This window comes from Saccostrea echinata, unplaced genomic scaffold, assembly GCF_033153115.1.
Source record: "Saccostrea echinata isolate AGI-Se365-2 ecotype Australia unplaced genomic scaffold, CSIRO_AGI_Sech_v1 ptg000025l, whole genome shotgun sequence".
In the NCBI taxonomy this organism is placed as follows: domain Eukaryota; kingdom Metazoa; phylum Mollusca; class Bivalvia; order Ostreida; family Ostreidae; genus Saccostrea; species Saccostrea echinata.
Window position 1 is genome coordinate 21,063,673 of NW_026889774.1, and position 25,410 is coordinate 21,089,082.

Below are 25,410 nucleotides of genomic sequence, written 5' to 3' on the forward strand. Positions count from 1 at the left end.
GCTTAAAAAAATACAGTTCTGTATACGATATTTAAAAAAAAAAAAGTATTACTTCTTTCGTCATATTTAACAATTAGCTCATACTGAATAAACAAAGTACACTTCTTTTCATAATACAATACAAACGTACTATTGAATGGGGCTTTCATGTATTTCAAGTGGAACAGTCAACTAACGTTTCTAAATTAGAAAAAAAATAATATATCACAGCTTTCTTGGAGTTTTTGAGAATATCAAAAGTATAAAACTTTTTTCTTTTGAAAAATCTAAATTGTTAAGTGTTATTTACAAGCAATACTCTTTACCGAAATAAAATATCGGCTTGCTATCGAGAAGACATCGTTAGCGCACCTGCATCCGGGGAAAATATATCTGTACTAACTATTTCTGCTTTACTTAAAACAACAACAAACTGAATGACAACAAATCGAACACACAACAATATCTACAGAAAAGGATCGCTTTAAAAGTTGCTGATTGATGGCATTCGCGAAACCAGCAGCCAAGAGTATGAAACTCCATGTTAAACACGGTATATGTTTTTGGAAGCTTTGTTTTGTATGTCAACAGTTTACACATTCCGAATTTTCTCGGTAAACCCATAGCTGATAGTTATACGGTAGGCCTATTTTCAAGAACAATGTTGAAAAGTGATAGACTTTTCGGCATTTTTTTTTAACTTTCAATAGTCAAAAGTTGGCATAACGTTAAGAATGAAACTAAAATAGCCACTCTTCAAAATGGTCAGTTGATTCTGATGCCCTATCTGTCTATACCTGCTTATAATTCTTTTAAATATTGCTGATATTACAGAAGGATAATTATATTTTTGAAGTTATGATATGTAAGAGTCTTTTCAATGAGGATGGGCTAGTCCTCCTCATTCCTTTAAAGCTGACATTATAAATATATTACATGTATTTTAGGGTAACATGTGAAATTGTCATCCCCTAAAAACCATTGCTGACCGAGGCAAAGCCGAGGTCAGCAATGGTTTCCAAGAGATAACAATATCACATGTTACCCTTAATAAACATGTAATATGCTTTTTTGTTATACTGAGTGTATTCAGAATGCACTTAAAAGAAAAAACTCACAGTAAATTGTGTGCGTAGAAATTCTGCACAGTTAACAATTTTTGTACTGTTACCTGTCGTCATGCATTGTCAACAGTTGCTATGTAATGTTACCCGGAGGGTATGGTTTATGCACGCAGTAGGGTACAAGAAATAAAATATAGGGTACAAGAAATAAAATATAATTTTTAGAGTTTGATTTGGATATCACATTAAGTTGGTACATGATCAAATCTACTGTAAAGCCCTTCGGGGGTTATAGGATTTGATCACTTGACCAAGTTCATGTCATATCGGATCCCAATAAAGCTTAAAAAATGATATCTTATTTCTTAAATGCTCTTCAAGTTCTCACCAATGATAGTGGCATGATGTTTTATTTTATTTTTACACATTCAGGTACCAAAGTTTATGACATTAAGTTACAAGCTGACCAAGGGAATGTACTGACAGTCAAAGACCTGGTGAAAAAAATCTATGAAGTTACAGAAATTCCACCAGCCAATCAAAAGATTCTATATAAAGGTCGAAGGGTTCAGTAATTCTTAGTTTCAAAATTTAAAGAATCAAAAAAAAAATTTCTTTGATTCATTGATACTGGAGATATTAAATACATGTATTTTGTCTAAGAATTAACCCTGGACAGATACATGTGTAAAATTGTTAAGATGAAACTTATTAAATAATTATAGTGTAATTTTGAGTAATTTTATTTAGTTAATAGTACATATGAAATTTTTTGCATACATGTATAGTATTTATTTCAGCCCAAATACTTCTTACTTAAAATAAAACATTGTTGCTGTTTTTGTTTATAAGAACATATATTCTTTGTTCCAGGCAAAACTTTAAACAAAGACCCAGAGGCATATCTGAGCTCTGTCGGATTAAGTGACAATGCAAAAGTCATGCTTCTTGGAAAACGGGTAATGAATCATTCTTTCATGTATGTTTTGAACCATCAATTTTTGAAGTTTTCCTTGTACAATAATTCATAGATTCCTTTCTGTGATAAATTGTTTCATAAAAGCAAATATTAAGGAGTTTAGAACCTCCCATTTGATAATCAGGTTACCATTAAATAGATCTTCTGTATTTCAAGTTCAGAAGAATATACCATTTAAGGAGGTTGGATCCTGTCATCAAAAGTAATGAGAATTTTTTATCAAGTATATTTTTAGAATTCATACACATAGCTTTATTAAAAATGAAAACAAAAAATGGGGGTCAATGCGCTTCTTTTGGTGCTACAGAGCATTTAGTTTGACCTTTTTGCACTGAAAATACATCATACACATAAATCAATTTTTAAGTTTTTCCTTCAATATTTTTTGATCAGATAAATTATGGGAACAAAAACAGTCTTATTTTATCTTAAATAGACACACTGAAATTTGTGACAACGAAAAATTTTCAAATTACTCCGCATGTTCAATTATTTCACCTTTTTGCACTCAAACATTTTCATTTTTCTGGCATTAAAAATTTAACAAGCAAAAAAATCATTTGAAAGTAATGACATTTTACTGAATTTAAGAAGAATGGTTAAAAGTATCGTATATATTCAGAAAAGAAAATTAAAAGTGGGGGTCTGTGATGTTAATTTTTAGATATTACTAAAATAGTGCTAATTTTAAGCTTAAATTAGGGCTATTTTTTTTCTTCATTTTCACAATATATTTGCTATATTTATCAAATATGATGATAGAATTTATGACAGTTTATTTAATAAATAATTTAGGACCAGTGTAAAACAGTCCACTGCAAAAAAATAACTATGTGTGCAGACTGCATGTAAAAATAGGAATCCAAACTTAACATACTTTAGATACTTCGAAAGAGAAAAAATGATCATTTTCTTCTAAAAAGCCTTCCGCCACAAAATATAGTTCCTCACATAATGCTTTTGGTATGGAATTTAATCATGGAGTTTTAACTGAATATAGTTAAATTGGCATTGTAGAATCCAAATTTATTGTAAGAATTAATTAAAACATTATGGAGAATTTTTGAAATATAGGTTAAGATAAAAATCTGCTCAAAAGCTCAGGAGCGAACCTCGTTAAGAGATATGAATATTAACAAATTTTATGAGAGTAGAAAATATTAACATAGTGCATATATTTATTGTCAACACAAGTCATGGCATTGTTAACCACAGTTTTTGACATACTGATTTTAGCCTGATCCTATGGATGACAAGGAGATGGGGAGATTACATAACATAGAGCAGTCTCTAAAGAAAGAGGAAGAAAAATTAAGTGAGGTCACATATGAGCTGGACGGAATACACAGGGTAGGGGGAAAATCTCACCCAGAATGGAAGAATGTTGTTTTATGTTTTCCTCCCTTAAAGTCCTGTTGTCCATTAGCTTCAGTTTTGATATTCATAAAAAACTATAAATGTCTCTTGGATAATGAGGTTTATGTATAACAGTGACCAGATATTTTGGAGTTCTTATATACAACAAATCTGCCTATAAATAAAAACATTCAAGAAAATGATTGTACTAAATGCTTAATATAAATACTGCATACAGATTTATTTTGCTCTTTTACACTTGGAAACAATTTCACCCCTTAAATTTGTCCATCCACATTTTTTTTTGAAGATATTACTGTGTTTCTCTTGAATTTGTGACATTTTAAATTAATCCACAGTGCCACTTATGACAAGGTTAAAGGGGTTAAAATAAAAGGGGGGGGGGGCAAATATTTTCTTGATAAGTACTGTCCCAGCCTCCCAGGTAAATTTATACCTAGGTTGAGTGTCCTGTTTAGACAAGTATTTTATTAATTTTTTTTTTAAAGTAAATTGATTTTATTCTTTAGAAATACTCTATTCAAAACTGATTATTCCTTTTTGATTTTCAGGGATTTATGGATGAATCTCTAAAGGCCCCAGCTTTACAACAAAGTAAGAAGAGAGTTGCCCATGTGATAGAACAATACATGAAAATGCTGGAGGCACTAGACAGCTTAAATCTAGATGAACACAATACTGGAGGGAGGGCAAAACGTAAGAGTCTTGTGGACAGAATTCAGGTATGTACATGTATTGAGGGATATGAACCATGCTTTTGGATTATTCACTTATGACAATGATAAAGGAGTCTGACTTATAGATACACATAAGGATTTTATCTATAAATTGCTATTTGCAAGTAGTTTTTCTCATCAATGTTTTCAAGGTTCGCTTAAGCAAAAAGCTTTAGTGAATTTTTTTTAATCAAAGTTTGACTTCTGTTTGTCCATTGTGCAGAAAATTAATTTCATCAAAATTCATAATGGAGAAAATTAAAGAGATAGGAATATTTTGAAGGATTTTTCATACATGCAGTGTATACATGTTCATGTAACCTCCTAACTGGGATTATCATTGAATACTTGGTAAAAATGATAAATACATGCATACTTGTTACTATATAATAGCACAGTCACATTTTTGGGCAATATTCCTCTAAACTGATATGGGTAATCATGAATCCAGTTTGAAAAGAAAAAAATGTATACGTACCAGGGATGGGCACGATTACTGAAAAATGTAATCGATTACTTAGAGGAATTTTGTGTAATCGATTATTAATCGATTACACTCATTTTTGTCCTGTAATCGATTGTAATCGATTACTTTGGAAGATGTAATCGATTAATAATCGATTACTTTGAAGTTTTTATCGCTTCAAATATCAAAGAAATATTTAAATGGTGAATGTTGATGTTATATCCACTGAAGTTTGAATGTGTTCCTGCAGTTTCAGTGCAGATTCTTTTAAGGTTTTATTCTGGCTAATATTCTCACTAAATGCCCAAATGAGGGATTCTCTACCATAGAAAGTGGAGACATGATTCCTACAATAAAATATGCCATGGAATTAATTATTCCTTTCAATCTTAGATCTGAACCTCCATATTTATTGACTTGTTGCAAAAATTATTTAATATTTTATTGTGAATTACTTCGTTAGAAGTATTTGGGCTGCCCGTATGTTGACAGTACACATTAAACATTCCTGTGCTTGTCTTTTTCAAAAAAAGAGAGTAAATTAGAACTTTTAGTAATAAACATGTAAATTAAATGTGTCTTTAAGTAATGAAACAAATAGCACAATTTCATTCTGTATTGAATTAAGTGTTTTGAGAGCTATTAATTGTTTTAATAATATTGTTTGTCGTCAATGGAATAAAAGTTCACAGTTTACACCTCATTATCTGCAAATCAGGGATGTCTCAGTCAATTAATTAGCCAATTAAGATAAGCAAACACAGTGACACACTCCCTCTCTTACAGACACTTATAACCTCTCACTAATATAAAAGCAACCTTACAGTTTTGAATGAAAACATGAGTATGATTTTGCAAATTTTTAAAATTACTAAAATACAAGTTTGAAGTTGTTTAAACATTTTCAGAAATGAATAAGTATTTCCATCTTCTTTTTTTTTCCGAGTACAATGTTGCTTATTTACCAAATTATTTATATTTAATACAGCACTTAAATCTGTTTTTGCTATTTATAATTTTCTATTACAAGACAAAGTTTTTAAACATCTGAAATATGAAAAAGGACATGCAGCAAGAGGACAGTGGGTCAAATGTAAAATGCACACGAAAAACCTGTATATTTTATTAATAAATGGTTGAAATACACTTCTGAATTATTTAATACTAGACCAGTAAGTCTATAATGCGAAATTTATTGAGAACATTATTAAACTTATGATAATAAACTTAATTAGGAAATCCAAACATTACACTAGGTGGTTTATATTTGATATTTATGGGTGACTGACTGAAAGTAATTCTCCAAAATAACATCCATTTATAGTATAAAATAATCGAAAGTAATCGAAAAAGTAATTATAATTACATTGAAAATTTTAGCTGTAATCGATTAAATTACGATTACAAGTAATCGAAAATCTCTTCGATTACAGATTACTGTCGATTACTAGGAAAAAAGTAATCATTACAATCGATTACGATTACTCGATTACGATTACCCCATCCCTGATACGTACCAGTATTAAGTTTTGATCATATACATGTATTTAGAAGGATTTACCCGTAAGTTTGCTTAGAGGAATGGTAAAATAATGGTGAGGTCATTTGATAAAAATATTCATCACAAAAATTGCTGAGTTAGAAAAGACAAAACTCATATTTATTTTTAAAATACTGGGAAATACTTCCTTAGATAAAGAGTAACACAGATTATTTTTTTCAATAATCATTGCCCTTCTTTATCTGGAGCTAGGATGGAGCCACAATAGAGGGACAAAGATTTACATAGAAACCAAGGTCTTCTGGCTATCTATGTATGCAGGTGTATATTTAAGTTGCAGAAGGCTATGTCCTTGGAGCCAAGGCAGATGATGAAGAGAAATATTGCTCTTGTAAGAATTGTGACCATAGGTTTTTTTTAAAAAAAAATATTTAGTTAAATATTTTATAAAACATCATCTGTAATTGTAGACCCTCCTTGACAGATGTGATGGTCTAACAAAGGGAATAGAAGATATGCTGACAAGGTTGGCCTTAAACCTCCAATTCTGATCTATACAACCTCAATGCACACAGCACTTATGTATCTCTTTCTCTCTCACTGACACCTAAAGTAATCACAACTGGGATGATTTTTTGAAACTTTTTTATAGTGATTGTTTATATTTTTATTATTGTTTGCTTTTTTGTACAATATTTATGATACACAAAAATTATCACTGTATATTTCTGTACTCTGAATGACAGTTTACTTGTTTCCATTTATGTTTGCATGTTTAATAATTTCTAATTTTGTTCTAAACATAACAGTACTAGTATTTATTGGAAGTTTCATTAAAATCTGTAACAAAGCTTTGGATTATTGAAATATATGGTATAATATGGTCATCTGTTAAAAAAAAGATATTCGTCTTTCTTCTTACTAACAAGTGCAAGTTTGGCTTTTTTTTTTACTAATGCATGAACCAGGACACTTGTTTGTTGGTTTGGTATTTATGATCAGAAATTCATTTAATCCATCCTCAACTTTTGTTTGCACTGACTTCTATCAAATACTGAAATCATCACATTTATTATTTTAATTGCTTGCAGATGAAATCAACATACAGTAATCAATTTCATAGGCATTATCATCACTAGCTAGGTAAATGTTTCATGTAAGGCATATGCTTTTTCTATTCATGAAAAAGTTTCACAAAATTTTTCCTCCATCTTCATACCAGTATTGTAACACTTTGCTCTTTCAAATAAAATTATTATGAAGAGCAATTACAGACACTGTATATACCATAAAAAAAAATGAAATGTCCAATTTGCAAGTGAAAATTCATGTAAATTATGAATTTCAACCATTTATAATTCACTGATAATTTGAAATCTGTCTTTTATGTTGCAGTAATGGTGATAAAGACAGATGATGATGACCCAAGAGTGTTAGATTTTAGTGCTTTTTTTAAAGAAGTAGTAAAAAGACCGAAAAATTAATTTTTAACTCAGGAATAAGGTTTAAATTTGGACCACTGCCCAGGTGTCTTGACCGTGATGTTCATTGAACATAAATTATAGCTTGATACAGAGACAGTGATTTCTATTTTAAGTCATCTGTTTGAAAAATTGGTATGTAATTAAGTAAGTATGTATTATTTTTAGTTGTCAAAATAGGAGTACAAAATGTTCTTTGTCTAACTTTAAAGTGGCATTTGTTATGCTGTATTGAGTCATCAGCAACTAAAAAAATCAGGTAGCCTTTTGTGTGAATTGCATCTAGGTAGGAATGGACACTCTGCCAAGAGAGGCAACTCTCTATTTACAAAAAAAAAAAAAAAATTGTCATCTTCAACGATGTTTTATCTCAAATTTTGTCTTTGTATGGTATACTAAATTTGCTTGAATTTCTTTTTTTTTTTATTTGATCTCTGTTTCTTTCAAATTATTGAAATAATTACAGAAAAAATATATTTGGCAAACAGATGGTCACTTTACTTCTATTATAAGGGAAACAATTTACCATAGGGAAATCTTGGTTCATACAAATTTTTATTTTGAAAATACCCGGGTAACAGAGTTTTTCAAGTAGCAAAGGCTTGAACATGGTCAAGCAAGACTTGTGCCAAAGAAAAGACAAGTAGAACAACACCATATTAACTCTGAAAGGTGTGATGGAGTATGACGATGAACGCTTCCTAGTTCATGTATCATAAAAATAATTGCATCACCAAGTGCTTTTATCCTTTCTGCATAATGTGCATAGTCATTTTCAACATTAATATCCTTGTCATCAAATTCATAAGGAAATCCCAATCAATTCCTCTCATAGTTTTAATTAAACAAAACAGTCTTCAATAATTTTGAGTGAAGTGATGTTTGATGTGACATTTAAAAGCTATCATTCTCAAGAGTAGATTACAAGAATAAGAAACTTGTAAATCAAATTGATTTGTTGTTATATTTTATTGTTTTTATTAAACGTGATTAATAAAGTAAATGCAAGTGTGAATCTGTCAAATCTGGTGTCTTAGTTTTTTTAGCTCACCTCAACGAAGTTGGGGGAGCTTATGTAATACCCTCGGCGTCAGCATCCCAGGTTAAGGTTTTTGGAGCAGTTTTCTTTTCAAGTACTTCTATGGCCTATATTAGTCAGAGATGCATGGATGATGCTTCTAGTGTGTTTTATTGTACCAGTCAAGGTTTCAGATGCTGCAATTTCAGCTAAAGAATGACCAGGTTAATGTTTTTGGAGCAGGTTAAAGTTTTTGGAGCAGGTCTCATCTCCAAGTAACTATAAGCCCTATATTGACCAAACTTGCATGGATGATACATCTAAGGATGCACACTACTGAACTTGCTTCGGATGCTGGATCTGACCTATATTTTCCGGATGAGTGACCAGGTTAAGGTTTTTGGAGCAGATCTCATTTCCAAGTAACTATAAGCCCTATATTGACCAAACTTGCATGGATGATACATCTAAGGATGCACACTACTGGACTTGCTTCGGATGCTGGATCTGACCTATATTTTCCGGATGAGTGACCAGGTTAAGGTTTTTGGAGCAGATCTCATTTCCAAGTAACTATAAGCCCTATATTGACCAAACTTGCATGGATGATATATCTAAGGTTGCACACTACTGGACTTGCTTCGGATGCTGGATCTGTCCTACATTTTCCGGATGAGTGACCAGGTTAAGGTTTTTGGAGCAGATCTCATTTCCAAGCAACTATAAGCCCTATATTGACCAAACTTGCATGGATGATACATCTAAGGGTGCACACTACTGGACTTGCTTCGGATGCTGAATCTGACCTATATTTTATGGATGAGTGACCAGGTTAAAGTTTTTGGAGCAGATGTCATTTCCAAGTAACTATAAGCCCTATATTGACTAAACTTGCATGGATGATACATCTAAGGATGCACACTACTGGACTTGCTTCGGATGCTGGATTTGACTTACATTTTCCGGATGAGTGACCAGGTTAAAGTTTTTAGAGCAGATCTCATTTCCAAGTAACTATAAGGCCTATCTGAACCAAACTTGCATGGATGATGCATCAAGGGACGAACAATCTCAAAAACTTGCTTCGGATGCTGGATTTGACTTACATTTTCTGGATGAGTGACTAGTTTTAAGTTTTCATATAAGTCTATTCCCAAGTGACTGCAAGCCCTATCAGACCAAAATTGCATAAATGTTGGATCTAGGGATGCACACTCCTAGATTATTAGTTTAGTGTGGGACTTTGCCTTACTTAAAGACAACATTCGTTGAGGTGAGCTCTGTAATCTCTGATTACCTATGTTTTTTTCTGAATTGGGAATGCTTTGTTGATAAAATACTTTTTGGGGAAAGTTCACATTTCAAATGTAGCAATGTCAACAACTGAACTAGGTTTATATTTCTCTGTCAAATTAGTTTTTCCACATCCCCTAGTACTGGCTGCCACCTGGTGAGTAGCCTAATGAAAACAGTGAATGAAACAGTCGTGAGTACTAGGGGGTACATTAAAACTTATAATAATATAATATTATAGTGGCAAAGGTTAAAGGGTCAAGGTCATAGGGATTAGGAATGTAAAATTTATGTTCAGTAAGTAACTTTGGATTGAGATGTATTGCAATGTTAAGCTTTTACTAGATGATTGCAGTTGGGATTGGCTTTACCCTCTGACTCAAGATCTTTTGAACAAGATCAAAGGGACCGAGAAGGTAGATGTATGCCAAGGAGAAATGTAAGACACTCCAACTTGACCTAAAAGATACATGTAGCTTCTGATAAGTGTTACAAGACACTGAACCAGGGTCATTTAAACAAATTCATAAAAAAAGTGGAAAATCTGTGTCTTGATCATGTTTTTAACTACCAATGAGGCAGTTGAGGCAACTGCTGGAGAGAAAAGATATGGGTTTTATTGGTTGATTGTAAGACTTGAAACTAAGTTTATACATATATGCACAACATGTTGATTAAAAATTCAGTTCGTCATTTTACATTACCTGTTAAGCATGTAATGTTTAAAACATGAGATTTTTTTTATGGTTAAGTGGAGAATTTGATCCTAAAACACTGAAACAAATTAGGGACTGGGCCCCCATCAGGGCTTCATCCCAGAACCACTGGGGGCCTCAAAGCAGCCCCCAGATCCATGCCTCTTCTGAAATAGGATCTTGGTTACAACCATATGGATAATAAATTTGAAATGTAAAATTTTACAAGCTTATCTGTGAGGCAAGGATGATCTGACCGTTTGGTTATTTGTTACAGTCTCTGCAGAAACAAGGTCATTGGGATTGGATGTGTCACATGCATGTCTAGTCCATACTTTCGTTAATGCAAAACAACAGACGCTGATTTTTTATGATCAGAAAATGTGTCCTGACTCAGAATTAAATTATTTCTTTGTTGCATTTTTCCAAATGCAAGTAAAATTGTATACAACCAAGCAAATCCACAGTGATAGTTTGGAAAACATATGGACTGGATTGCTCTGAATCAGTGGTTAGAACATCCGACTAGTAATGCAAGGATCCTCGGTTCAATTCTTAGTCTAGCCATAATTTTCAAGTAGTATTTGTTCTTTATTTCCTTCTATATCACATTTATAGAAATATGGACATTGTGATTGTATTTGTTTCATAAATTCACTTTGCACGCTTCTTACAATTGTTCATTATTTTGCTAGTATGGGGCATGTGCAGTTATCATTTAACTAAGAGTTTGGCATAAGGAAGGTTAGTTTTATTTCATTCTATTTTTTTTTTGGTCTGCTATAACTAGTTTGCTATGAGCAGCAGAAGAAATTTGTTATGACTGGTAACTCTGCAATGAAGTCTTTGAGATACAAATAAAAAGAAGGCCACTGTGATATAATGCAGTTTTGCTAGTTCATTGGCTTGGCTAGATTTCTGGGGCAGAGATGTTGGTCAGAGGCCATGATTTTCCATGGTAGTTGCTTTCCATGAAAAAAAAAATATATAAGTTCAGAAGCTAGCTGGCATCCTCACAATGTCGGGGGTCCTGAGTCAACATGTTGCTGCTGGACCCCTGACAAATTTCATTCGATATCTTGTGGGCTGACTGCAGCAAAGTCTTTCAGGAAAATTACAAATCTTGATTGTTTTCCTTATCTCTCAACCAATCACATTAGCTTTTGGTAATAAACAATACGTAACATGTGCATTTTAAGTGTCAACTTATTCCTTTCTCTTTGTATTATTTGTCTACTTCAATTTGATTGGTGCTTCTCAATGAGAGAAGCAAGCCCAAAGATATCGAATGAAATTTGGCAAGGGTCCAACAGCAACATGTTGACTCAGGACCCCTGACGTAGTGAGGATGAGAAACTGGTTGATAATTAACACACACACCCCTCCATCTTTTGCCAACAAACGGGTTCAAGGAGCCTTAAGTTAGAAAAAAAATAGCTAATGAAAAATCACCATAATAATTGATATTAATGAGCATTTTACTGATATATTTTAAACACAAATACGAAATAAACAACTAAAAAATAAAAAGTGTTTTCACAGCATACTGAATTTTATCTAGGATATATACAAATAGTTCTCAATACATATATACAAAGAGTTCATATACATTTGTCTGCAACAGTAGACAAGTGTTTCCCAGGCATAACACAAATATTGTTCCTCAACTTTTTACTGGTACATTTCTGTTGTTTTGCGGGTCCAGCCATCAACAAAGAAATGCACACACTTAAAAAAAACAGTCCTTGCCAGATTGTAAACTTCATACATTAGATACGATTTCAAAGAAATCCTTAAATTGTGGGTTTGTCAGCTTGACGTCTGACTTTCCTTTAATTTTTCTGCTCTTTCCATCTCTTCAAATGCTTCCTCTTGTTTCCTCCTTAACTCTGTAATTATTTTCTTTCTCTCTTCATTGTGTTTTCTCTTCTGTTCCACAAGCCATTCTTTTACAACAAAGAATATGGGGAAAGAAATCAATCCAACTAATAACCTGTAAAAGAACGAAAATACCTAGAATAAATAAATTATTAGAACATCTAAAAGTCAACGTGCAGTAGTGCAGCTGACAGTGTTCATCTCAATCTGAATTGCATTGCTATAATGCTATTCCTGAAAAAAAATTAAAACAACATCTTATTGCCTAACTAAACCAATGGCCACAATTACAATAACCATTAAAAATGTTAACCTATAGCAAAATGAAATGTAGATAGATGATTGCATCATAGACCTAAATAATTTGGACATCCAGTTCGAATTTCCTCTCTCTCCCTTACGTAAGTAGCTAGAGCTTTATGATTCATCCTCTTTTCAAGCTTTGTACTTACATTGAACCCATTACTTTTTTGGTTTTGAAAATTGAGTTCATGTCTCCTCCACGATTTCTTTTTCTATCCATGACTAAAAACTATTTCGAGCTAAATCCTCCGAAAATGAATATTTGTTGACCCCTCTCGGTAAATTCGGCGCTTGAAACACTCCGTAGTTTTAGGTGCAAAGAAAACGTTTTTATGATGTAGATGGAATTTAGGACAAAATTTATCTCCTATTTAAAGAGTAGTGTCTGTGTCATTTAAGTGTTTGAAACTTATAGTTTCGAAAGTAATTTACGCAAGCTCTATTTTGATTTGATTTGATAACATTGCACGCGATGGATCCTGAGCAAGAAGAGGTAGAAGTGATTGAAATTGATGAGAATGAACCTGTTCCAGATGAAGATGATGACGACGAAGGAGGGGGTTTGTTTTTTTACTCCTATAATATGAAGCTTTGTTCGATCCGCAGCTTATTTGACAATTATTGTTCGACAGATCAGCTTGTGCCATCAGCTGTCAAACAAAATTTAAAAAAAAACGTATACATTGACAAAACATTAGAGATACTTAGGCTGTAGTAAGTCAACTAATTAGAATGTAATACCATCAGGGCGAACGCACTTAGCTTTGTTTATCAATGAATCATTAACAAATTCTAGCCCTCTCATTCTCAAGCCCAGGGGTCCAGGAGCTAGTCACATCACAAAATATTTACCTTCATCAGGTTGGGCACAGTATCAGGTTCATTCGCCCTATATACCTGTTCGCATGAGTCCGTTCGTGCAGGGTCTGTACATTATTCTTGTTTGCCCTATATCTTGTTCGCATATATCTCGTTCGCCCTATTATATATACAGTATATAGTAAATATCAACATTTATTATTAATTTTATTCAATATTTTACGACTTGGTGTTTTATTTGTCAAATGTTGCTACAGTATTTTTTTAATTTACCATAATCTTAATTAAATAATTCAAATTTGATATTTATGCTGATCTTTTTCGAACCTGGTCGAAAGTCTGATTTAACTACGGAGGCACATTAGTGTTAATTTTCAATTAGGAGATAAAAGGAAAGAGAAGAATTTGCTTTTATTTTGTTTTATTTTGTACGTGTTGGCTTTATTCTTCATAAAAATAGGATATACAATGAGATCATGATATAATTATTGCTTCAAAACGATGTTCTTGGAATAAAAACAAGAATAATTTCAACTGTCACTTTGTAAATCTTTTATTCAAAGTTTTAACTTTTAAAGAGTTAAACAACAGGTCTAAATAGAAATTTATCCAATAGACACAAAAGAATATTTTTTTGGATTGATTAAGCGAGAAGTTCGGCCATCACGGACAGCAATATGTATCGTTTTTACGAAGTTCCACAGATATTACACATGGAAAATAGACCAAACTGTATTAATTGTGCGAAGAATATGTTAACTAAAATTCCCAGATGCCTATGCCAGTGCGCCTTTGCGTTTTTAATAAAAATTGGATTTGAATAAAAAAGACCACCATTTGGTCAGTAAAACAGACTCCGATATGGGCGATTGACCACCAAACGGGGGTTAAATGACCATTTGGTGGTGTGTGCCCAACCTGTTCATTTGAAAAACAAACAGACAGACTGAGAAGTGGGAAGCGAAAACAAAATGAAATTCTCTGGCATCAATTTTGATAGACTTGTTTTACAATTTCTGGACTACTCTCAATGCCAACCAAGCAGTATTAGATAAAAATAAATTTTGGTTTTAATATTCAATCAACATGTACCATACATTAAGTAAAATGAAAAACCTTGTTTTATCAATCCATTTTTGATCTGATGACAGTTCTTCCAATATGTAGACTCATGGGAAATTCAATGCTCTGTTTGGTCCTTCTTGTAATTTCACACACATTCAAAATTTAGAACAATGATTACTGCAGGCATAAATTAGCGAATTTGAGTCTTTAATATGACATACATTATTTCTAATTATATCTTAGCATCTAAATTAGCAGACAAGAAGCAGCATGAAAGGTGCTAGCATATGAATGCAGCTAATATAGGTACATTTACAGTTAACTAATATTTAAAGAAATTTAGAAATTTTCCACTCCAGTTTGGGAATGGAGACTAGGCCCAGAGAATTTGGAATTTAACAACATTTTATCACTAATTGGGAAATATATTGCATGTCAGTTTTCAAGAAATGATCACTAAATGATGAGTAAATTGATCTTTTACTTAACTATCAATCAGAGAAAAAAATTATATCATCATGAACTTTTTAAAGTTTTAGCCAATCTTATTCATTTCTGACCCTGATCTGCTTGTTTTACACATATTCTTATCTAAGTTTTTGTCCATTTGAAAACACATGGTTCAATTTTGGAGGAAAAGGGGAGAGTTTTTGCAATTGGAAATGAGGCCTCAATTCAGCCCCACACAGGGCACTGAAAACCCCTGTGGTGAGTGGTGAACATTCCTATATCTTGTTACATACCTGGTACATAAATAAGTATACATGATTAGTATCAAAAGAAAAACTTACAACAACTCGTGTCTTATTAAAACCAGCTTCCCTTAATTCTCTTTCTAGTTGTCAATCACTGGATGTAATCAGATTAGAATACTCAAGTCCATGAAATATCTAATGGGCCTATCAGAGCAAAGCTTTCCTTACAAATGATGTATACGAGGGTTGTCCATAAAGTTCGTGGACATCATTGGTAATTACTGACAAACATTGATAAACTATATGAAACTATTATTTTCATTAAATTCATGTTTCAGTTTATTAATATGCAAGTTTTAATCACAAACAAAGCACAAATAGTTATATTTTATCAGATACAAAAAAAATACACACCCATACCCGGAGCACTAAGATGAAAATCCTTGACGTTACTCGACGTCAAAAGCTAAATACATTTAAGTTTTCTCAACGTAGTCACCGTTAAACTCAACACATTTCTTATGTCGCTTCAACCAGTCATCAAAAATGTGCACAAACTGTTCTGGTTTAATTTCATACGTGAAATAATATTTAACAGTTCCTGTCTCAGATCCTGCAAATCATAAACCTCTGTCCGCGTAAAACGACTGTATGTACGGAAATACGACAAAGACACGTTACGAACTTCATTTTTTACAGCATTACAATCTAGGAAAGATGGTCCTCCTTCACTCATGTCATCCAGTAAACTGTCTCTTCCATCCGAAAATCTTCTGTGCCACTTAAACACTAAAGAATAGATTACTTTACCATGATTTTCCGACTGTGTAAAGAATTTATGAGTCTCTGTTGGTGTTTTTCCGATGTCTACACAAAATTATATCACTACTCTCTGCTCCACCTTTTCCGAAAATGTCCCTTTTTCGAACAATGAAGATCCTGTCTTCTCTGACCTCGATTTCTCTGCCATTTCGAAACTTTGAACTTTCAAATTTTACAGGTTTGACGTTATAACTTTTGTCAACCTTATAATGTAAAAGCCATCCAAATTTCCGCAGAATTTTACAAAATACAAATGAAATGTATAAAGTGATAACTAACTTTTTAATAAAAACTTTGTTGTGCTCCGGGTCACCATCCCAAGTCTAATAATGAAGTCATAATTGTAATTATACACTTAAAATTGAATAAAAATTTTCATTTTGTAATTCACACATAGTAAAGGATTATAAATATACTAATGATAAATATCTATGACGCAACTTTTATTTAAATTTTAGCTTGTCCACGAACTTTACGGACAACCCTCATATATATATATATACAATCTGTATGTATGTAACATGATGTCACAGTAAATTCACAATGTAAATAAAGTGCATCAGACCTTCCATCTTCCAATGCAACATATTTGGACACCCATGTCACTAAAAAATTCATCAAAGCAATTTTTATGCCCCCCCCCCCCCCCCTGAATATGGCCAGGACATATAGAGTTTGTTCTGTCTGTCTTCCATCCTTCTGTCCTTCCATCCTTCTGTCCTTTTGTCTGTCCTTCTGACGTGCTTTGCGTTTAGCTCAGTTCAAAGCTCAGTTTCAAAGAAACTATTCAAGATATTTTTATCAAACTTCAGATGCTGATAGATATTGATAAGAGCTATTCAACTTTATCAACATTTTTTGACTTTGACCTTTCCTTTGACCTTGACCTCACTTTTCTTTAATAAGTGTTTAGCTTAGTTTTAAAGAAACCATTCAAGATAGTGTAATCAACTTCATATGCTGATACATACTGATGTTAGCTTTCAACTACATCAACATTTTTTACCTTGACCTTTCCTTTAACCTTGACCTCACTTTTCTTAAATTTGTGTTTAGCTCAGTTTTAAAGAAACCATTCATGACATTTTCATCAAACTTCATATGCTAATACATACTGATGTAAGCTTTTCAACTGCATCAACATTTTTTGACCTTGACATTTCCTTTGACATTGACCTCACTTTTTTTAAAATTAGTGTTTAGCTCAGTTTTTGATAAACCATTCAAGATATTTTTATCAAACTTAATATGCTGATACATATTAGTGAGAGCTATTCAACTGCATCAAAAACTTTTGACCATGCTTTTTCCTGTGACCTTGACCTCACTTTTCTTTAATTTGAACTTTGCTTAGTTTTAAAGAAACCATTTAAGATATTTTTGTGTAAGCTTATGCACTTATGCATAATTTGGTGAGAATTTATCATCTATGTCCAATTATTTAGATTTCAATTTCAATTTTAAAGAAACTATTCAAGATATTCTCATCAAACTTCATACACTAATACAAATTTTCATGTTGCATTACTAATATACACTCCGCTGGGCATTCATGTCCTATAGACATATTTCTAGTTTCATTATTACCTTAAACTTCGAATATGACTGTTTATTTATTCAGCCTCATTGGAAAATCAGTACAATTGCAAAAATGGTATCTTTGATCAAAGCATCATTCCAAACATCATTTACATCTGATAGAAAACAGGAACTAATACAGGATAGGTAGACAAAATATAGTTTGTATCTTAACCTATCAATTTAAAGTAACAAATGATATGATAAAGTTCTGCATAACTGAAATTTGACAAGGAAATTAAGTTACAAATAAAAGTAGTGTGGGGATAATTTGAAGAAATTATCTGATAATCAGAGTCTGGTAAAATAGTCCTAATCCTATATTTCTTATATTTTTCATTTTCTTAAATCTTTAATACCTTGAAATATTCATTGAGCATAAATGTATCAAAAAAAAAAAAAAACTCTCAGTTATGTGGAGTCCAAGAAAAAAAAACAGCAGGTGAAATATACAGAAGCATTTTTGACCTGTCCAGCACTTAAGTATTGTCCTACATTGCTATCTAGGAGTTTCAGACATTGTTCCTCAGATGAGGTGATGATTTATGAACAAAATGTGAATTTTCTTCCAACAGATTTGTCAGCTGATATAAATGAAATGGACTTGGAGAATGAAGTCCAGTATGACTCGGATGAGTTTGATGATGAAGCTACCTATAGGGATGATGCTACCTTTGTTTATAAGAAGCATGCAGGTTATTTTAAGCTTTTCTTTTAATTTTGATATTTTTTCAGTTCTTTTTTTGGGGGGAGGGGGGCTCAAGTCTTAATAAATTTCACTGAAGAATACATATTTTGGCATCGTGCTAAACAAGGTAACCATATCTGCAATAACTTAGCCTTCCCCGATTTTTTTAATCTGATATTTTCTGGAGAGCCCCCCCCCCCTCCCAAATGGAGAGGGCTACATTATTGCAGCTACAGAATGATATATATGTACTATATATACATGTATGTGATTGGTAATTCCTGTGTTTCAAAATTTTGAAATTTGAGCATTTATAGATATTTTATAATGTCTGCTTATTCATTTATGATAATTCAAATGATTTATTGAAATTCTCTTTCATCTTTTGCTTAATGTACATAAAAACTAATATGAAATTATTTCATTCTTATTCTAATTCTGAAATCATGCAAATAAGTAATGTATGTAATTTTAGATTCAGGATCTGTGAATGATATTCCATTAATTTTTTTCGTCAGATTCCGTTTTTACTGCACGGATTGACAGTAAGACCAGTGACCTTGTAATAACAGGAGGTCAGGATGACACGGCTTATGTTTGGTCTGCTTCTTCAGGAGAAACCAAATTCCAGTGTGATGGTGAGATATATATAATGTAGATACATATTTATACAATTGGTTTTTAGTGTCTGGAACACTGATATGTCTAAAACCAGGGATGTTTCAAAGTGAGTTTTTTAAATAAACTTTCTTCTTTTTTGAATCTTCAGATATTTCAAATTTATTTGATTGAACTCTAACAATGAAGTTTGACTGTACTAAACGATTGTTTTTTTTTTTATCTGATCACTAAAAGTTACCCTTCATCTTTTAATTACCTGAATATTGAAATGTTTTTTTATATCCTTTGAAGGTCACAAAGATTCTGTGACATGTGTTGGATTCAGTCATGATGGTGTATACGCAGCGTCAGCGGATTTAAGTGGACTTGTCAAAGTGTGGAAAGTGGAGACTGGAAAAGAAGTCTGGTCATTTGAGTGCTCAGATATTGAGGTAAGGAAACAATTTTTGCATTGCCAGTATTTGATAAATAAATAATGTTACTGATCTTGTGAAATATCAAACCCAGAATCCTTAACAAGCACTTTATTAGATGATTAGACTTTAGAAATCATACTCAGTGATGTAAATGCAGATATTACGTGTAGTCTAAATTACTAAGTTGAACAGAAGCTGGTGGGGTTTATTTCTACAAAATCAACATAATGAATGCTGAAAAAATATATTTTAAAATTTTAAGTAACAACAAAATTTTATCTGATATTGGAATATTAAGAATGTGTAAAATTGCATTATCAAGCCTGTGTGATTAACATTTTACCTGTAGAACTTCTGTAATAATTGCATTCTAATTTCAGTGGATGCAGTGGCACCAAATTGCCCATGTCCTCATTGTGGGCACACAGGATGGAGACACTTGGATGTGGAAGATTCCCAGTGGTGACTGTAAAACATTTCAGGGACATGGATCTTCATCAGGAAGTGGATGTCTTCTGCCAGATGGTCAGTATGGGATAGTTTGGTTACATTTTTTGGCTAGTTTAGTAAGTTTAATGTTTGATTCATGCTGTAAATGAGCAAGACAACAGAAATTGACTGAAACAGGTTTTAATAAGTCTTTTAAAAGACATAGTTAATTATCCAATTTTATCATTTTGAACAAATCTTCTCCAAAAGCTAATTATTTATACTGAAACGCAAATATATATTAACTGTATTTCAAGAAATTCTTTCAATACATTTCAATTTTTCTGCTGTCCATCAAGACAAGCAAATATGTTTATGTCAGTAAAAATCATACAACAATAAATGTCACTTCTGTACATTTACCCATTTTCTTTTAGGAAAGAGGCTTTGTGTTGGATATGAAGATGGGACAGTTAAAGTCTGGGACATGAAAACAGCAACATGTTTACATCACGTGAATGGTTTGTAAATATGATAGGGGAGGGGGAAAATTTGATAATGTATGCATTATGATGAGTTGATCACTATTCCTTGTTAAAAATTATATTTCATGTAGATTTCATGAAACAACAATGTGAATTGAAATGTTCTTTGATGTTGAATCTACCTGCATTTTTAGCTAACCTGTGCCGAAGGCTCAGGTGAGCTTTTCTGTTCAAAATTTGTCCATTGTCTGTCGGCGTTGTCATTGGCGTTGTCGTAAACTTTTCACATTTTCATCTTCTTCTCCAGAACTACTGGGCCAATTGCAATCAAACTTGGCACAAAGTATCCTTGGGTGAAGGGGATTCAAGTTGTTCAAATAAAGGGCCACGCCCTCCTCCAAGGGGAGATAATTAAGAAATAGCAAAAAATTAATGGCATTATTGAAAAATCTTCTCCTCAAGAACCAATGGGCCAGAAAAGATGAAACTCATGTGGAATTATTGTCAGGTAGTGTAAATTCAAGTTTGTTCAAATCATGACCCCCAGGGGTAGGGTGGGGCCACAATGGACGATCAAAGTATAACATAGGTGTATATAGGAAAAATCTTCACAAATCTTTTTCTGAAGAACAGCAAAGCAATGATTGGTAATATTTATGTGGAAGCATCTTCAGGTGGTGTTGGTTCAAGTTTGTTCAAATCATGACCCCTGGGGGTAGAGTGGGGCCACAATGGACGATCAAAGTTTAACCTAGGTGTATATAGGAAAAATCTTCAAAAATCTTCTTCTCAAGAGCAGCAAAGCTATGATTGGTCATATTTATGTGAAAGCATCCTCAGGTGGTGTAGATTCAAGTTTGTTCAAATCATGACCCCTGGGGGTAGGGTGGGGCCACAATGGACGATCAAAGTTTAACCTAGGTGTATATAGGAAAAATCTTCAAAAATCTTCTTCTCAAGAACAGCAAAGCTATGATTGGTCATATTTATGTGAAAGCATCCTCAGGTGGTGTAGATTCAAGTTTGTTCAAATCATGACCCCTGGGGGTAGGGTGGGGCCACAATGGACGATCAAAGTTTAACCTAGGTGTATATAGGAAAAATCTTCAAAAATCTTCTTCTCAAGAACAGCAAAGCTATGATTGGTCATATTTATGTGGAAGCATCCTCAGGTGGTGAAGATTCAAGTTTGTTCAAATCATGACCCCCAGGGGGAGGGTGGGGCCACAATGAAAGTTCAATTTGTATAGAAGAATGTCACAGTCAAAAAATTATGTAAGCATTCTTAGTAAGTGTAGATTTAATTTTGTTCAAATCATACCCCCACTCCCTTTTAGGGGTAGGTTGGGACCACTTATGCATTTAAGCTTTTCAACACTAAACTGATTTTTCTTTTTTCCTAGCCACATTGCTCAGGTGAGCGATGTGGCCCCTGGACCTCTTGTTGGTAGTGCTACAACATAGACAAGCTAAAATTATCAGTAACAGTTCTGTGTCTCTGGACAGCTCCTAACCACAATTATGGTTAAACTGGGTCCTAGGACATTTTCATTTTACCAATAGAACAATAAAACTACAAAACATTGAATTTTCTATTTATTACATTTTATTTGATTTTCCCTTTGACTCTGTCTTTTTGTAACATGGTGTCATAGGCTTTGACGTCATAGTTGAGCGGTTGAGACGTCATAGCTAAGCGATGGCTAGGTTGAAAAATGTTGTAAACATGGATTTTTAACAACATAATTGGAGAAACTTTGGCAGTTTTAGTCTCTGTCAGGATGGTTCATTTACTCTGTCTATCTTATAACAGGTCAGGGAGTTTTTTTTTTAAAACACTCTTCGTGATGGGAAGGAAAATCTCATGTTTTGCCGTACTTCTGATATTCTCACACTGAGAATACCATTTTGGTATCCTTTCACACTGTTTTAGAATGTCACTTTTATTCAATAAATAAATTACAGTATTTCACTGTTGAAAATTTCATAATTGATATTATTCACCTAAATGTGAAACACACTCTGATATTTAATGTAGAATTTTAATGTTGAGATGCTTAATTTACCTTTGTATTACTGCATATTTTATTTTTACTTCAGGCAAAGACATTCACACATCATCTGTCGTCTGTGTAGACTGTCACCAAGATAATAACTTGATACTGACAGGATCCACAGATGCCACAGCGAAGGTGATCCACAGCACCACGGGCAAAGTAAGTGTAAAACTCAGGGTCATCAACAGTAAGACAGGCAAGTAAGTGTAAAATTTGGGGTCATCAACAGTACCACGGGCGAGTAAGTGTAAAATTCAGGGTCATCAACAGTACCACGGGCAAATAAGTGTTAAAATTTAGGTCATCCACAGCACCATGGGCAAAGTACGTGTAAAACACTGGGTCTCCACAGCACCACAGGCAAAGTAAATGTAAACTTGGGGTCATCCACAGCACCACAGGCAAAGTAAGTGTAAAACATGGGGTCATCCACACAGCACCACAGGCAAAGTAAGTGTAAAATTTGGGGTTATCCACAGCACCATGGGCAAGATAAGTGTAAAACTCAGGGTCATCTGCAGCACCAAAGGCAAAGTAAATGTAAACTTAGGGTCATCAACAGCACCACAGGCAAAGAAAGTGTACAATTAAGAGAACAATAGAATAATGTGTGTAATAAGTGTGCTAAATACAGTGCATCTGTATTTAAAATCTCAGTGACTAGGTTCGGACCACAATTGAAATATGTTGATACATGTATTTTCAAGAACAAGAAGAACACAATTTGTGAAGTTGATATTAAGCCTTAGTATACTGAAAATAAATTCTATATGATTCATTTATCAGGAAGAGAATGGTGATTCAGGTGAGCATTGTGGCCCATAGACCTATGGTTTCAAATTTTAACTTAAATAATTTTGTGTTCATACTTCATTGTAGGTAGTGACCACATTTAATTGTGCAGAGGAGAATACAGAAAAAGAGAATTCAGTGGAAAGCTGTGCATTCTCAGACTCGTAAGTTCAGATATTGTGGTTATATTATAATTTTTCCATGGTTTTATTTGCACAGTAATTATTTGATAAGATGTTTTCATCTTTAGGCAATCTTCCCTAGCAGCCACAGGCACTCTGACAGGGAAGCTGATTATCTGGGACATTCCAACTCAGACAAATCGTAATACCTGTGAACACATTGTAAGTCCACTTGAACAAATCATAATACCTGTGAACACATTGTAAGTCCACTTAAACAAATCATAATACCTGTGAACACATTGTAAGTCCACTTAAACAAATCATAATACCTGTGAACACATTGTAAGTCTACTTAACAAATCATAATACCTGTGAACACATTGTAAGTCCACTCAAATTGTATTACCTGTGAACGCAGACTGTGAACACATTGTAAGTCCTCTCAGACAAATCGTTATACCTGTAAACACATCATAAGTCCACTTAGACAAATCGTAATATCTATGAACACATTGTAAGTCACTTGGACAGATTGTAATACTTGTGAACACATTGTATGTCCACTCAGTCCAATATTGTAATACTTGTGAACACATTGTATGTCCACTCAGACAAAGCATAATACCTGTGAATACATTGTAAGAACACCAAAACAAATTGTAATACCTATGAACACATTGTAAGTACCGGTACACCAAGACGAATTTGTACATACTCTTGTATTCTTAATTGGTCCAATACTCTTTATGATACCATCCAAAGAGAGGAAGTTGAATGTGCTCTTTCAAAGTAAAATACATGATATATTATTGTGCTAAATAATGTGTAGCAGAGTTTAGATTTTTAATCTTTAAAAATTTCAAGGATGACAGAGTGAATATTTCTGCTATTACATGTATGTATATTATAGACTGTACTGGTATATATTCAAAACACTATTACAGTTGACTGTAATTTGCGTGGAATTTTGTTTATTTTGATTGTTTCAGGGAGGTGTGGTAAAAGTTAAATGGGACACATCCTCTCCCCTGGTCTACACAGCCTGTCTTGACGGGGTTATCCGACTGTGGGACGCTAGAAATGGGAAGTGCTCCTCGGAGTGGGTGGGACATCAGGACGCCCTACTTGACTTTGATGTGTCAAAGTATGATAGTTCTTTTATAGTGTATATTTTTTAATTTTTTGGTGAAAAATTACTTCAGTTTAAGTGTATTAAATTTAATGGATGTGCATAAGTACATTAATTAAGAGCTTCTCCAGACACCTGCTATGTAATTTTCTTTTCCTTTAAAAATTTTTGGGGAAATGTTATCCTACATGTACATGTAAACAAGAGAAATAACTACATGAAACTGCAGATAATTTGTTTGAAATTTTATTTCAGAGATGGAAAAACTTTGGTGTCAGTTTCAGAGGACAACACAGCAAGAGTTTTCTCATTGCACAAGCCAGATAGTTAATGTACAAATTTGCTTTTATTAAAATTCATTTTTAAAAGATGTCAATTTCTTGTGATTTCAGTTAGTTCATATAAAATTTTTGAAGATGCAGTTACTGTCTTTTTTCAAAATTTTGGTGATTTCTAAATACCGTCTTGAGATGTGTTTCTTAAAAAAAAAAAATCTTGTTTGTCTATTATGATGCCATCTGGTCAAGAATGCTAGCCTCACAGTTAAGAGCATACAATTGCTAGATGTTCATAGAATAAAGATTTTTGAGTAACACATTTTAATGGAATGATATTTTCCTACCTCTTTTGCTGCAAAGAAGTTGGGAGCATTCATAAGTTTTATTCTTAAATTTACTCAAAGATCCAAATTATATTAGAAGCTGCAATTGTCAGGAGTAAAAAATTTGTTGTTGAATATGGATTTCTAGGGACTCACCGGTAATTTTGTGATTTTCTAGCTTCAAATAAATATATGAACATTAATATGTGTAAATTCTTGAGTAATGATTCATGGACTTGATTTACATAGATGAAGCTTTAAGCTTATCTGTGTAATAGATAAAATCCCTCCTCTCTGAATATTTCTAGTTTAACATACTGTGAAGTCATTATTGTTCG

The 25,410-nt window shown here is 33.0% G+C and overlaps 2 protein-coding genes across 6 annotated transcripts; both read left to right on the forward strand.

The window, feature by feature from the left end:
• The first annotated feature begins 418 nt into the window (after window positions 1-418).
• Window positions 419-8,578, forward strand: LOC133192707 (BAG family molecular chaperone regulator 1-like). Of its 4 annotated transcripts, XM_061328705.1 has the most exons (8): window positions 419-532; window positions 1,476-1,601; window positions 1,917-2,002; window positions 3,259-3,372; window positions 3,951-4,121; window positions 6,553-6,608; window positions 7,174-7,225; window positions 7,478-8,578. In XM_061328705.1, exons 1-7 carry the CDS (start codon window positions 481-483, stop codon window positions 7,175-7,177), a joined length of 609 nt encoding a protein of 202 aa, XP_061184689.1. In that variant the 5' UTR covers window positions 419-480; the 3' UTR covers window positions 7,178-7,225; window positions 7,478-8,578. The 4 variants fall into 4 exon arrangements, with proteins under 4 accessions (XP_061184689.1, XP_061184688.1, XP_061184687.1 ...); XM_061328704.1 differs by having other exon boundaries at window positions 7,174-8,578; XM_061328703.1 differs by lacking the exon at window positions 7,174-7,225.
• A 4,606-nt stretch (window positions 8,579-13,184) lies between these two features.
• Window positions 13,185-24,841, forward strand: LOC133192708 (angio-associated migratory cell protein-like). Of its 2 annotated transcripts, XM_061328708.1 has the most exons (12): window positions 13,185-13,310; window positions 18,305-18,424; window positions 18,936-19,055; window positions 19,330-19,469; window positions 19,835-19,979; window positions 20,321-20,404; window positions 22,469-22,560; window positions 22,726-22,749; window positions 23,305-23,381; window positions 23,468-23,561; window positions 24,332-24,486; window positions 24,727-24,841. In XM_061328708.1, the coding sequence occupies exons 1-12, from the start codon at window positions 13,223-13,225 to the stop codon at window positions 24,800-24,802; spliced, it is 1,215 nt and encodes a 404-aa protein (XP_061184692.1). In that variant the 5' UTR covers window positions 13,185-13,222; the 3' UTR covers window positions 24,803-24,841. The 2 variants fall into 2 exon arrangements, with proteins under 2 accessions (XP_061184692.1, XP_061184691.1); XM_061328707.1 differs by lacking the exon at window positions 22,726-22,749 and having other exon boundaries at window positions 22,469-22,584.
• Window positions 24,842-25,410: the final 569 nt, after the last annotated feature.